At 40.0% G+C, this 15,561-nt stretch overlaps 1 protein-coding gene across 2 annotated transcripts in view; it reads right to left on the bottom strand.

Annotated features, from left to right (window-relative positions):
- Positions 1 to 15,561, bottom strand: part of LOC133617638 (anosmin-1-like) — a 61,992-nt gene that overhangs the window by 17,446 nt on the left and 28,985 nt on the right. The window contains exons 8-9 of one of the 2 annotated variants that reach the window (XM_061977735.1): positions 1,300 to 1,426; positions 1,115 to 1,213 (exon numbers count right to left, since the gene is read on the bottom strand). In XM_061977735.1, the coding sequence (XP_061833719.1) occupies positions 1,115 to 1,213; positions 1,300 to 1,426 (226 nt within the window). The remainder of the gene's footprint in view (positions 1 to 1,114; positions 1,214 to 1,299; positions 1,427 to 15,561) is intronic. The other variant, XM_061977745.1, reaches the window with a different exon arrangement.

Raw genomic sequence — 15,561 nt, 5'->3', positions numbered from 1 at the left:
TAACTTTTAAATAAATTTCTGCTTACAATGGAGCCAATGGGAGCCATGACATCATTGTGTCTATAGGGACCATAAAACCCAGGAATTAACCATCCAAAAAGCGTCAAAAATACTCCATTTACATTTTGTGAACTGAATATTAGCCAAGCATTAGTGATATTGTTATCATAAGCGCTAACGTTAAGGACCTACATTTAGCGGCACATTGATCATAGAGAGGTAACTTCCTTATGCTGCTATATTGACATCCTCAGTCAGTGAGCTGCTTTTTGGTCTCGGAGTTTGTGAAAGTTAATTCTAGATTACAAATTATGCCTTTGACCTGAATAGTAAGATGATGTGGAAATAAACTGAGAAGTTGGTCCTCTTTGACAGCCAATTTAGACCCTGGAAATGGCGGAAAAGACCCAGAAAAAACGTTTGGTTCCACGCTTGTCTTTCTTTGCAAGGATTATGATTATTATATTACAGGAATATACCAACATCCTAACAGTCGGCATTTTAATGACAGCAGACATTGTACAGTAAGTGATGATTTATTATGTTTGAAGTCTCAAGAAGTCTGCAGTGAGTAATATTCAGTGATGATGTTGCAGGAAAAAGCAAATGTTGTGATGCGTCTGTGAAATTAATGTGCCGCCAGATACTTAAAATGACCAAAACACGATAAACACAATGTTATCATGAATGTGGCTTTTACTACATTACATACATGTATATACTTACATCGTGTATATAAAACGTTGATGGAAGTGTTTGGATTTTTTTAAAGCGCTTTATAAGCAGAATAGACTGACTCTCCTAAGCTCCACTGTGAACAGACTTTTGCTCGCATTTAATTACAAACAAGAACTCATGTTTTTCTTTTTTTAAGTACGCTGTCTTACTTAAAGATTGTGAATGATAGGTGTTTTTTTTTTTTAAGTGCAGTTCCCTTTTAAGCAAAGTACATGCATAGAAATGTATTACTATAACAAGGAAGTGGACGGATTGGTATCAACGGAGTAGTTTTGGTGTTGGTATCCCACTGAAAAAGTGGTATCAAACAATCTCAAGCTAAAAAATATAAGCATGTAGGGAATGTATCCTTAACCTGAGCTACCTTGCTACACACCTGTGCTGCTCTTCCAGTAAATGTGAACTTGTAGCTGTCCATTTTGATAGAAAGGTGTCCCCACATCCAGAATGTCACCTGGTAGGTCTCTTGACTTGTCTATAAAAATATTTGAACCAACAATTCCAGCCATCAAGTTAGAAAGTATTACACTAATATCAACACTTCCAACACTCTTAACATACCATGCAGGGTTTGAAAGTGAACAATGGCTCGAGGTCCTTTTAGCTGAGTTTGTTTCCAGTAGCAGACAGCCTGGACCTCCACACTGTAACTGCGGTTGGACTGCATGCTGTCCAGTACCACCTGGCTCTGCACAGAAGAGTATCTTGGTGTGTACAGTGTTTCCCACAGGGTTGCAATGCTTTTTAAGTGGTGGATTGCAGGGGCAGAGTTTGCATGTTCTCTCCATGCAAGTTTTCGGAGGGTTCAGATTCCTGAGGGCCCGCCTCAGGAAAAGCCTGATCCCTGCAGCTATAGCCGCCCTAACAGCAGGCCCGGCCGACCTGTTTGACAAGCCTATAAATGTGTTGGTTATGTATGATGTATTTGTGTTTTGTGATGTGTAATGTCTATTGTTTAAATGTACGGCAGTGAAAATGAATTTCCCCAACGGGGACCAATAAATCTAAATCTAAAATCTAAATCTAAATCTACTCCGGCTTCCTCCCACCTCCAAAGACATGCACCTCGGGATAGGTAAAATTGGCAACACTAAATTGGCCCTAGTCTGTGAATGTGAGTGTGAATGTTGTCTGTCTATCTGTGTTGGCCCTGTGATGAGGTGGCGACTTGTCCGGGGCCCGCCTTCAGCCCGAATGCAGCTGATATAGGCTCCAGCACCCCCAGCAACCCCGAAAGGGACAAGCGGTAGAAAATGGATGGATGGATTGCACAGGCATAAAAAAAAGTTTACACATTTTTATGGACGTATTGTATTTAGTAAATAATTCCCATTACATCAGGCTTTTCTGCTGAATTTAACATTTTTTGCTGGGTATTTGTGTTTATTTTATTTATACAATGGTCCAAGGACTGTGTTTTGGACATTACTGGTTTACCCCTCCATAAATCACCACCTTAACATGGTGGAGAGGTTTGAGTACCCAATATATATCCAAGGAGCTAAGTTGTCAGGGGCCAAACGCCCCTGCTAGGGTTTCCCAAGGCAACTGGGTCAGACTAGGAGCGGTTCAAAAGACTCTAGAAAAGAAAATTGAGGAAACGAACCTCGCCCAGTGGACTCTCATTTATGTGGACTGGGTAGCAGTCGAAGAGGAATACCTTGGTGACCCGGTCCTCAGTTGCCAAATCTGGTTGTCTGGACATGGAACTTCACCTCTATGGCGGGGAAGGAGCCTGAGCTTGTGCATTGGCGCCTGTGTGTTGGAGTAATCCCCAGTGAACTAAAGGGTTTTTTCCCTGCGCCTTCGGGTCGGGGGACGGGTGCTGACTTTGGTTTGAGCGTATGCACAAAATGGCAGGTCGGAGTGCCCAGCCTTCTTGGGGACCCTGAGGGGAGTGCTGCAGGGCGTCCCCCCGGGTGACTTCAACTCCCAAGATGGCAGCGACAGCGTGATTGGGAGGAACTGCCTCCCAGATCTGAATCAGAGTGGTGTTCTGTTATTGGACTTCTGTGCTAACATCAACAAAGGCGCACATGTTATCAACGAAAATCTGTATGCTGGAATATTCAGGGTGAGCGACAAAAAAGCAGCATGGGGCTGAGACTCGCATACACAAACACATGGGCACTGGTCACAAGGACGTCCCACAGTAACATCTGTGGATTTACTAAAAAAAGACGCAGGAGCACCAATGAGCGGGCCGAATGTATGGAGAACCAGGATGACTGGAAGCGACAATGGAAGGCTCATCTGAGGACAACCGAGAGATTGCAAACACATTAGGCCTTTTCCACCGCAGAAACTTTTTCAGGAACTTTTCCTTTAGATAAAGTTCCCCTTGTGTTTCCACCAAAAACTAACCAGGTAGATTTAGTTCTTCAGGAATTTGTTTTAGTTCCTATCAGTGAGGGGGGACTTTTGGAAGGTCCTGAGAATTTTTCGAAGAACGACTGTTTTTCGAACGCTGACTGGTTGAACACAGTCAGGGGCGTTCGGAAAAACTTTGTTTTCGAACACACGACTGCCATTAGAGTATACGCGGCGACTTGTTTATTTCTTGTTTCTTGTGTATTTCTTATACAACATAGTGAAAAAAGAACGTAAAAAACTTTCGACATGCAGGAACTTCTGTGTGTTGAACGCTGATCAGTGGAACTATCTTCCAGTGTTTTTACTCAGCCCTATAGTCTTTAAACGATATGCAGTCCATCCATCCATCCATTTTCTACCGCTTGTCCCTTTTGGTGTCGCGGGGGGTGCTGGAGCCTATTTCAGCTGCATTCAGGCGGAAAGCGGGGTACACCCTGGACAAGTCGCCACCAACACAGATAGACAGACAACATTCACACTCACATTCACACACTAATTTAGTGTTGCCAATTAACCTATCCCCAGGTGCATATCTTTGGAGGTTGGAGGAAGCCGGAGTACCCGGAAGAAACATGCAAACTCCACACAGAAAGACCCCGAGCCTGTGATCGTACTCAGGACCTTCGTATTGTGAGGCACATGCACTAACCCCTGTACCACCATGCTGCCCTATATATATATATATATATATATATATATATATATATATATATATATATATATATATATATATATATATATATATATATATATATATATATATATATATATATATATATATATGTATGTGTGGGGAAAAAAATCACAAGACTATTTCATCTCTACAGGCCTGTTTCATGAGGGGGGGTACCCTCAATCGTCAGGAGATTTTAATGGGAGCATTCGCATACCATGGTTTGTATAGGGCACAGAGTGGGTGGGTACAGGCTGGCCTAGGGGCGTGGTGATTGGCTCATGTGTTACCTAGGAGGTGTTTCCGTCTATGTTGACATGTTGTTACAATTTCGCTGCGCTTGTTGAGGGATGACAGGTCTGGATGGTAAATAATAAACAGTTTCTCTTTCAAGCATAGGTTGCATCTTTTATTACCACTATTGTAAGGTGTGCTGGATGCAAGAATTTGCCATGTTATTGAATATTCAACATTATTGTCTTTGAGGTCCCAAATGTGTTTGCTGAGTTCTGTGATATTTCGCAGGTTTTTGTTCCTGAAAGAAGCCTTGTGATTGTTCCATCTGGTTTTGAATTCACCCTCGGTTAATCCTACATATGTGTCGGATGTGTTAATGTCCTTGCGTATTACCTTAGATTGGTAGACAACTGATGTTTGTAAGCACCCCCCGTTGAGGGGGCAATCAGGTTTCTTTCGACAGTTACATGCTTTGTTGGTTTTGGAGTCGCTCTGACTGGGGGTCGACGGCTCATTTGCAATTGTTTTGTTGTGGTTTGAGATTATTTGTCGTATATTGTTCATGCAGCTGTAGCTCAATTTAATGTTGTTCTTGTTGAATACTTTTCTTAGGTTGTTGTCTTTGGGAAAGTGTTTGTCAATCAGATTGAGGAATTTGTGTCCAATGTTGTATATATATATATATATGTATATATATATATATATATATATATATATATATATATATATATATATATATATATATATATATATATATATATATATATATGTCTTAATAAGGTTATCCAAAAAATAGTGCTCGATACCGTAGTAGAGCGCAATATATGTATGTGTGGGGAAAAAAATCACAAGACTATTTCATCTCTACAGGCCTGTTTCATGAGGGGGGTACCCTCAATCGTCAGGAGATTTTAATGGGAGCATTCGCATACCATGGTTTATATAGGGCACAGAGTGGGTGGGTACAGGCTGGCCTAGGGGCGTGGTGATTGGTTCATGTGTTACCTAGGAGGTGTTTCCGTCTATGGCGGCATGTTGTTACAATTTCGCTGCGCTTGTTGAGGGATGACAGGTCTGGACGGTAGATAATAAACAGTTTCTCTTTCAAGCATAGGTTGCATCTTTTATTACCACTATTGTAAGGTGTGCTGGATGCAAGAATTTGCCATGTTATTGAATATTCAACATTATTGTCTTTGAGGTCCCAAATGTGTTTGCTGAGTTCTGTGGTATTTCGCAGGTTTTTGTTCCTGAAAGAAGCCTTGTGGTTGTTCCATCTGGTTTTGAATTCACCCTCGGTTAATCCTACATATGTGTCGGATGTGTTAATGTCCTTGCGTATTACCTTAGATTGGTAGACAACTGATGTTTGTAAGCATCCCCCGTTGAGGGGGCAATCAGGTTTCTTTCGACAGTTACATGCTTTGTTGGTTTTGGAGTCGTTCTGACTGGGGGTCGACGGCTCATTTGCAATTGTTTTGTTGTGGTTTGAGATGATTTGTCGTATATTGTTCATGCAGCTGTAGCTCAATTTGATGTTGTTCTTGTTGAATACTTTTCTTAGGTTGTTGTCTTTGGGAAAGTGTTTGTCAATCAGATTGAGGAATTTGTGTCCAATGTTCGTTGAGACGTTTTTGCTGTATGGGGGGTTGTACCAGATGATGTCGTTTCGTTTTCTGTTCTTTTTTGGCTGGTTTCCTGGCGTGGGTTCATAGGTGAGGGTGAAATTGTATCCGCTTTCATCAAGGGCTTTTTGGTACGGGGGGGTTGCTTGGTCAAATTCAGCTTTGCTAGATGACAGCATCGATAGCCTTTTATTGATTCCGGTAGGTATTCTTTTCGTGGTGGTGGGTGGATGGTTGCTGTCATGGTGCACGTATTGGAGTGTTGTGTTGGGTTTCGTGAATGGTTGGTAGCTATTATTTCTCAGGTTGAAAGTGACGTCAAGAAAGTTGACGGTTTGCTTGTTGGCTTCAATCGTGATCCGTAGGCCGTTCTCTTTGAAAATTTGGCATATGCGCTTCTTGGTATTCTCGCTGCTCCTTGGCGAGGCGCGACACACTGCCAGTCCGTCATCACGGTAAATACCAAGGTTCAGATTGAGGCTAGCGAGCTGGGAGAGGAGGAAACTCCCAACGAGTTCACACGTTTCTGCTCCGTCAAAACTTCCCATAGTGACGTCAAATGTTGCATTGTTCTTTTTTTGCCATGGTGTACTGTTGTGGATGAGAATGGAGTTTTTTGCGTGGATGATGATGTTTCTTTCGTTGCCTGTGATTGAGTCGTAGTCTGAGGCGAAGTCTAGTGCTTGAGTCAGTAGGTCTTGCGTGATGGAAGGGTAAAATTCCTCGATATCAAAGGAGATAAAGTTGTGCTGTTGTTTGTCTTGGATGTTGTTGAACCATTTGATTACTGCTGCTGTATTTCTCCATTGGTTGAGTGGTGTTTTGTCCTTGATTTTTGTGTTGACTCTGTCCAGGATTATTTTGCTGATTTTTCCTATTTCAGATTTAGTTGGGTTTATTAGTCGGCATGTTGGGTTATTTGCGAAGTTGGGTTTGTGATCCTTCAATGTGATGAAGGCTTCCTTGTTGGCTGTGGCGTCCACCCTGTCCTCAATGTCCAGTTCAGCCGCGATCCTTTTATTTTCCAGGTGGATGTTCTGTAAGGTATTGGGTTGCGCTTTTTTGTATGATTTGGTGATGCTTCTGTCCAGTAAGGTGTGGTGTTCTGGTATGTCCATTCTGTAGAAGTTTGTGGTTTTATCGGCAGCTATGATGAGGTTGTTTACTTTCTTGATGCGCTCCTTCCCTACCGGAATCAATAAAAGGCTATCGATGCTGTCATCTAGCAAAGCTGAATTTGACCAAGCAACCCCCCCGTACCAAAAAGCCCTTGATGAAAGCGGATACAATTTCACCCTCACCTATGAACCCACGCCAGGAAACCAGCCAAAAAAGAACAGAAAACGAAACGGCATCATCTGGTACAACCCCCCATACAGCAAAAACGTCTCAACGAACATTGGACACAAATTCCTCAACCTGATTGACAAACACTTTCCCAAAGACAACAACCTAAGAAAAGTATTCAACAAGAACAACATCAAATTGAGCTACAGCTGCATGAACAATATACGACAAATCATCTCAAACCACAACAAAACAATTGCAAATGAGCCGTCGACCCCCAGTCAGAACGACTCCAAAACCAACAAAGCATGTAACTGTCGAAAGAAACCTGATTGCCCCCTCAACGGGGGATGCTTACAAACATCAGTTGTCTACCAATCTAAGGTAATACGCAAGGACATTAACACATCCGACACATATGTAGGATTAACCGAGGGTGAATTCAAAACCAGATGGAACAACCACAAGGCTTCTTTCAGGAACAAAAACCTGCGAAATACCACAGAACTCAGCAAACACATTTGGGACCTCAAAGACAATAATGTTGAATATTCAATAACATGGCAAATTCTTGCATCCAGCACACCTTACAATAGTGGTAATAAAAGATGCAACCTATGCTTGAAAGAGAAACTGTTTATTATCTACCGTCCAGACCTGTCATCCCTCAACAAGCGCAGCGAAATTGTAACAACATGCCGCCATAGACGGAAACACCTCCTAGGTAACACATGAACCAATCACCACGCCCCTAGGCCAGCCTGTACCCACCCACTCTGTGCCCTATATAAACCATGGTATGCGAATGCTCCCATTAAAATCTCCTGACGATTGAGGGTACCCCCCTCATGAAACAGGCCTGTAGAGATGAAATAGTCTTGTGATTTTTTTCCCCACACATACATATATATATATATATATATGTATATATATATATATGCAGTTTAATGCTGTCTAATATGTTTTACATTTTTCATTTCAATACGTGAAGCTACGAGAAGTGGATGGACTCATTTAAACGTATTTACAGAGGAATATAAAGTATTCAGCTGCTTACTACTCTGACTCTATTGGGTAAATGTAAAATTAAGTAGGCAAACGAGTGGAACGAAGGTAAATCACATCAAATATTTACCATTTATTTCATTACATGCTGTAAAAATAGTCAGTGACATGTCATTTGTGTAGTTTTAGCCTCAACCCGAGTGAACAGAATGCTAATGCTAGCTCACGCTGAATCCAATGTGTTTGTGTCGTCGCTGTGAGATAAACACTAACATTTATTATCTATATATTGTTATTTACAGATGAAATTGACCATAAGAACTCACCTGACCTACATGAATGTATCATTTACTGGGGGGGGGGGGGACTTTCTGACTTTTGGACACTGCGGACAAAAGCCTGACTTTTTAAGAACAATTCGGTACACTTTATTTTTTAAATCATACTGTTTTGTATATTATTGTGTTGTATTTCATTTACTTACACTTTAGTAAAAGAAATATGACCTAATATCGTCTGAATATTTACATGGTATTAGTGTAGAAATATAAACAATTCCTCCATACGTCAACCTAATTTGTATAAACTACCCTGAACTGTGAAATGCGGTGGAAACCCAAAACCACACCCTTTTACAGGAACCAATAGTTCCAGGAACTAGAGGTTCTAGAAATTTAAAGTTCCTGAACTTTTGGCGGCAAAGCACCTATTGCTATATAAGCCATCACATGACAAATATGCAGAGCCGGCCCAAGGCATAAGCGTACTACGCGCTTGCTTAGGGCCCCGCGGCCACCAGGGGGCCCCCAAAAGCAATTAACAAAAAATTCTTATTTTTTATTTTTTGCATGTACGAGTCTGACTGATGAATTCTAAATGATCAAAGATATATTATTGTACAAAAACACAATTTTTGGTCAACAGAGTGCTGCTGCTGATCTAGGCCTAGTGATTCTTCCTGCCTCTCTTTAAATGTAAAGCTGCCTCTGCTGCACCTGTGACGGTTGCCGCACTGGGCATCAAAAGCGCAGATAGAGGCAAAACAATGTCACAAAAAAGAACATATCCTTCAGGTGCAGAAAAAAGGAAGAAGAAGAAAGTGGAAGAGGAGAAAAAATGCCATGATAAAGGTATGTTTGCATGACTCGGTAATAAAAAGTTTATCAAAGAGATTTGTAGCTGTAATTAGCTTTAGCTAGGTGACGTTAGCTAGCTAGCGCGGTGCTAGCAATATGTTTTTAGCATCAGGTTACTAGTGAGATATGTTGTTTGCACAAATTGTTTGCAGCAGAGCACGGTAATTTATGTGAGTAAAATAAACATTATTTTTTACATCAACTCATAAGTTATGTGAAACTTCCCCAGGAGCATTGTTAAAATACTTTGGAGGCACAGAATCAGCCCAGAGCCAGTCCACATCCTCAGGCTCAACTGTGAGTGATGAATCAGGTGAGGAAAAGACTGTCACCATACAGTATACATTTAATTTCTTAGTATAAACATTACACCTGAAGGGAAATTAATATAGTCAAAGTATCTCATTAATATGTGTGCCTATATGTATGTATTTCATCTTAGGTCCATCTCCATCCTCTACAGTGCTCTCTCACACACCTCCATCCTCTGTGCCCACTGTTCCCTCCATGTCTGAAGCCACAGCTGATTTATCTAGTAAGTTAACTGCAAAACACCCTTTATAATTGCTCATTGTACTGCAGAACATTCTGAGATTAATAATTATGTCCAACAGTGCAATTTAATGACCTTATAGGTCCTTCTTTTTTAGTCAATGTCTTTCTTTGGTCACTTCCTCAGCAATTTCCACCACAACCTCCTCTTCACACCATGGACCATCATCAGCTCTGCCAGTTGACCCAGCTGAGTGGCCTTCTTTCCTCTCAGATTCAGACAGGACTGAGCAGGTGATCAGAGGACCACTGTCTATTAAGGATAACTTTTCATTCCCCAAACGGCATGATGGCCGAAGTTTTCATCATCATTATACCTACAGACAGCTAGTCAATGGGGAAAAAGTCAAGCATAGCTGGCTGACTTATTCAAAAAGTAAAGATGCAGTCTATTGCTTTTGCTGCAAATTATTTTCCAAAAAGTCCTTAAAACTGGCAGCCGAGGGACAGCGGGATTGGGTCAACATAGGTGCACTGCTGAAACAGCATGAAAACACTGAAGATCATTGTAGCAACATGGTGAAATGGAAGGAATTTGCCTTGCGTCTTTCAAAGGGGAAAACTATTGATGAGACAGAAATTGGCCTCCTGGAGGCAGAAAAGAATCGCTGGAGAGACGTTCTCACACGCTTAGTCACTATTATCCAGTCACTGGCAGAAAGGAACCTGGCACTGAGGGGTTCTGTTGACACATTACATCAGGCGAACAATGGGAACTTTCTAAAAGAAGTGGAACTGATTGCTAAATTTGATCCTGTGTTGAAAGATCACGTGAGACGCATTGACAGTGGAGCAGAGCATATCACATACTTGGGGAAAACTATTCAAAATGAGTTGATAACCTGTATAAGTGATAAAATAGTGGAGACAATGGTGTCTGAAATCAAACAGTCAAAATACTATGCTGTAATACTGGATTGCACCCCAGATGTTAGTCATCAAGAACAGATGTCTGTTGTTGTGCGCACTGTAAATATTGACAAAACACCTGAGGTAAAGGAGCACTTCTTGGGGTTTCTTCTAGCTCCTGAATCTACTGGTCAAGGCTTGTCTGAACTAATTATTCAGAGGCTTGAAGAGTTGAACATCCCCTTTGAGGACTGTAGGGGACAATCATATGACAATGGCGCAAACATGAAAGGTGCAAATAAAGGTGTACAGGCAAGGCTTTCAAAAAAAAATCCACGTGCTTTTTATGTGCCTTGTGCAGCCCATAGCTTAAATCTAGTGGTTTCCGATGCTGCTAAAGGGTCCCTGGATGCCACTTGCTTTTTTGGACACGTGGAAAAATTATATAAACTCTTCTCAGCTTCCCCTCAAAGGTGGGCAATCTTGAAGAAACATGTGAACATCACACTCAAGTCTTGGAGTGAGACACGATGGGAAAGCCGGGTTAAAAGTATTGAACCATTACGCTACCAAGCAGACAAGGTAAGAGAGGCTTTGTTAGAAGTCAGGGAAAAAACTACTGACCCTACACTAAAAGTTGAGACCCACTCGCTTGCTGAAGAAATCGGGTCATTCAGATTTCACATTTGCTGTGTGGTTTGGTATGACATTCTCTCCAAGATTAACATCACAAGCAAACTACTTCAGTCAGCCAACATGCAGTTGGATGTTGCAGTGGGGCTCATTCAGAAAAACAAAGAAAATTTAATCAGTTACAGGGCAACTGGTTTTAAAGATGCACAGATCTCAGCAAAAGAGACATGTGAACAAATGAACACTGAAGTTGTGCTGAAACAGAAGAGGTTGCGAACGACAAAAAGGCACTTTGCCTATGAGATGACTGATGAGCCACAATCTGATGCCATGAAGAGGCTGGAAGTAAACTTTTTTAATGTTGTGGTAGACTGTACCATCCAGTCTTTGGAGGACCGCTTTCAGTCCGTAGGGGAGGTTAGAAGCATTTTTGGAGTGATTTTCAACTTTAGCCAACTTGATGCACAGGCAAGGAAGGACCAGTGTAAAGTTCTCAGAGACAAACTCACCTTTGGAGAACAGTTTGATATTGATGGGAGTGCACTGGCCACAGAGATGGAGAACCTTCCAGAACTCCCTAGAGCACAGATGACCCCCTTTGAATTGCTCACTTACCTCTCTCAAAATGAGATCTGTGAGTTGTACCCAAATCTTTGGGTAGCTCTGCGGATAGCCTGCACTCTTCCTGTGACTGTTGCATCTGCAGAGCGGAGCTTTTCCAAGCTCAAATTAATAAAAAACTACTTGAGATCTTCCATGGCTCAAGAAAGACTGAGTGGACTGGCAGTGATTAGTATTAATAACAAAGTCGGCCATCAGATTTCTTACAGTGATGTCATAAATGACTTTGCCTCCAGAAAAGCCAGGAAGCACAGGTTTTAAGGAGTGAGTGGAGTGGTGTGGGTGGTGAAGAACAGAGGAACAAAACTGTGATGTGATGGTCAAATGTGTGAATTAAGGACCTTAATTTAAGGTAGTTTATTTTGATTTTTTCCCCAAAAATTTTTTGCACATCGTTATGTACATTTACATAGTTTTAATATGTAGTAACTTTATATTTGTTTATAAACCGTTATGTTACCTTGTTTCTGGTAACTCTGTTCATTAATATTATTTAAGTATTTGCTTGATATTTAATTTAATTATGTTGTTTTTTGTACAATTGAATTTGTTCCTTTTTATATATATTTAAGTGATTTTATTGTTGCACTTTATTGTTTTTCTTGCACTACGAATTATTTTTGCACATTGCTGTTTCAGGTTTTTGTTACCAAAAATAATAAAGTGAATCAGAATCAGCTTTATTGTCCAGTTATGTTTAACACACATGGAATTTAACTTCAGTAGACTGCGCTCTCTTTGTACAAAGTAAACATTAAATATGAACAATAACTAAAAATATAAACTAGTAATTAAAGACTAATATGTACAAGACTGATGAGACAAGATGACACTTTTACTGTAAATACAAAGCTTTATCACTTGGACTGTTCAACCCCAGGCCACTCTTGTAGCTGAATGTTTTCTACATTTTAAGATTAGGAACCATATGTGGCACTCTGGACATCATTCGTTCATTCATTGGTATTATTTATGTTCTTAACTGGGCCACCCCCATATCTTTATAAATTACATGCCATTTTTAAAGACATGCCAGGCTGACAATAGGATAATGTAAACAACACTGCCAGAGCCGCAATGAGTTTATAGTAGGTGTATGAATGATCAACAATCAATATTATTGGCAGAAATAGAGGGCCCCAAAATCAAATTTTGCTTAGGGCCCCATGGAGGCTTGGGCCGGCACTGCAAATATGTATATGTCATCCGGAAACATTATCATTTGCTCGTATATTTAATGCAAAAATGCAATAAACCAATATTTTAGGCAGGGTCGTAACCAGGATTTGACAAATATAAAAGAGGAGCTTCGAAAGGCTGAAATCATGGTTGTACCACTACCATATAACTAATATTACGTAGAGCAACACAATGAACAATCCACTTTTTTTCATTACTATGCTGAAGTTTAGCATATTAAGCCATTTTAACATCCGTAACACGTAAGTTTAAAGACCTTACCTCAACTACGACTTGGATTTTAACTCAAAACCTTCTGCTTTGTAGTTCATGTCGTAGTCACGCGCGCCACATGGGCCACTGGAACTAAAGGGATTTTTTTTTTTTTTATAGTGTAATCCGTGACAGAGCATGACGTGTCCAGAATTATGTTTGGGGTAAAATTTCATATGAATAATAATTTACATTTGTCATGCACTTCTTTACACAAAACGCAAACATAGAATACTGTACATTTTTGCCCCCCTCCACTCCAGCAATAAGAAACTCCAACTCATTGTGAGTTAAAAAAAAAGCCATCTTGCTCAATTTCTTTGATTTCTTACTGTGCAGAGTGGGGAATCTCAAGAGCATGGCTAATTGAAATATGATTTTCATATTTAAAAGGAGGCGTGGACAGGGAGTGGCCAACCACTCCAACATGTGTGCACAATTCTATATTGATTGAGATGTACAGAGGAAACGTGCTTGGATTAATGTGTGTGTGCACATCTGAATTTTGTGGTGCGTGCATTTTTTTGATTTGAGTGTACACAATTTGCTCGTAGAAACGCCACACAAGTCTTAATACATGAGACCCATGGTGCGTCGTACGTACACGTAAAGTAGTGTTCAGGATGTCCCCCTTCATGTAATTGAATGTGGCACGCCGCCATGGCATTTTTATAGCCGCCTGAGAATAAGGTTGCTGTTTTTTACTTGAAAACAAATAAAAGTAATAAAATATATTGTAGCCCCCAGAAGAAATCACACAAAGTCTGACGCTATCATTAACTTTTATTACCAATCTTATGATAACAAATGGCCCAATTCCAACAGGTTTTACCTCACTTTTGTCTCGTGGTTCATCGCTTCCCCGGACAGACAACAACCCTTCCTCATTCGCACAATCACCTTTCAGGCACGGACGGTGTGTTTGCAAACATAACTTTGACCACCGAAAAAAGACTTTGATCACCGAAAACCGCACTACTGAAACCAGATGTAAACAAAACTCACACCATTGCCTGGAGCGTTGTCAACATGTCTGCGATGTGGACGTGATTTTTATATATATTGCAGACAGCCATTTACAAAAGGTGGTCTAACGGTATGGAAGTAGAATTGTCTCACATCAACTTATATTTATCAATATGATATTAATACATATGCATATATTAATAAATATACAAATACAAATGTGATATACAAATAAATAAATAATTTGTATAAATAAACACGTATTTGTAAATATATTTTTGAGATTTGAAAATATATACAAATAAAATGTATAAATATAAAAATGTGACATAGAAGTAAATCAAGAATTTGTATAAATAAACGTGTATTTGTAAATATATTTTTGAGATTTTAATATAAATATGCTCGATTTTGTATTTGTATTTGTAATGAATTTGCATATGTGGATCGCTTTTTTGTTTTTGTGTCGATGAGACATTCCTCCCACAAACCAGATGCACAAATAAATGTGACCTACACACTCCCCTGAACAACCAGCAGAGGGCACTGCAGCCAGAGCGGTCTCGGTCATAGACATGGTCAGACACTGGCGAGCCAATCAGAGGAACACTAGGGAGAGTCATATGATGATTGACATACGATGATGATTTGACACACATTGCACTGATATGAGCGCAGTATCTACATCGGGACAAGGTCATTAAACGGCATTGATACAATAAAATAAGCAGCTAGCACGGTCTTTCAGATTAAATGGGTAAATTAGCATTAGCTAATACAACGCTAACGTTAGCAAGCTCAGGCCCGTTGTGTGTTCTCTCTGTAAAGACGCGGATTGTTTTTGTGCAGAGAACTCCGGGCATTTTGCATATAATGCTTATAATGCTCTGTGACCGAGACCGCTCTGACTGCAGTGCCCTCTGCTGGTTGTTCAGGGGAGTGTGTAGGTCACATGTATTTTGTGCATCTGGTTTGTGGGAGGAATGTCTCATCGACACAAAAGCAAAAAAGCGATCCACATATGCAAATTCAATTGAACCCTAACCCAAATACAAATACAAAATCAAGCATATTTATATTAAAATCTCAAAAATATATTTACAAATGCATGTTTATTTATACAAATTCTTGATTTATTTGTATGTCACATTTTTATATTTATACATTTTATTTGTACATATTTTCAAATCTCAAAAATGTATTTACAAATACACGTTTATTTCTACAAATTATTTATTTATTTGTATATTACATTTGTATTTGTATATTTATTAATATATGCATATGTATTAATATCATATTGATATATATAAGTTGATGTGAGACAATTCTACTTCCATATAACGAGAACAACAGCGCAAAGCAAGTATGACGTCATGCTCGCTGCAGCTCTCTTTGTCAGGGACATCGAGGG

Source organism: Nerophis lumbriciformis, linkage group LG01 (genome assembly GCF_033978685.3).
Source record: "Nerophis lumbriciformis linkage group LG01, RoL_Nlum_v2.1, whole genome shotgun sequence".
Classification (NCBI taxonomy): Eukaryota; Metazoa; Chordata; class Actinopteri; order Syngnathiformes; family Syngnathidae; genus Nerophis; species Nerophis lumbriciformis.
Note: the sequence above shows the minus strand (reverse complement) of the source record. Positions and strands in the feature narration are given on the sequence as shown.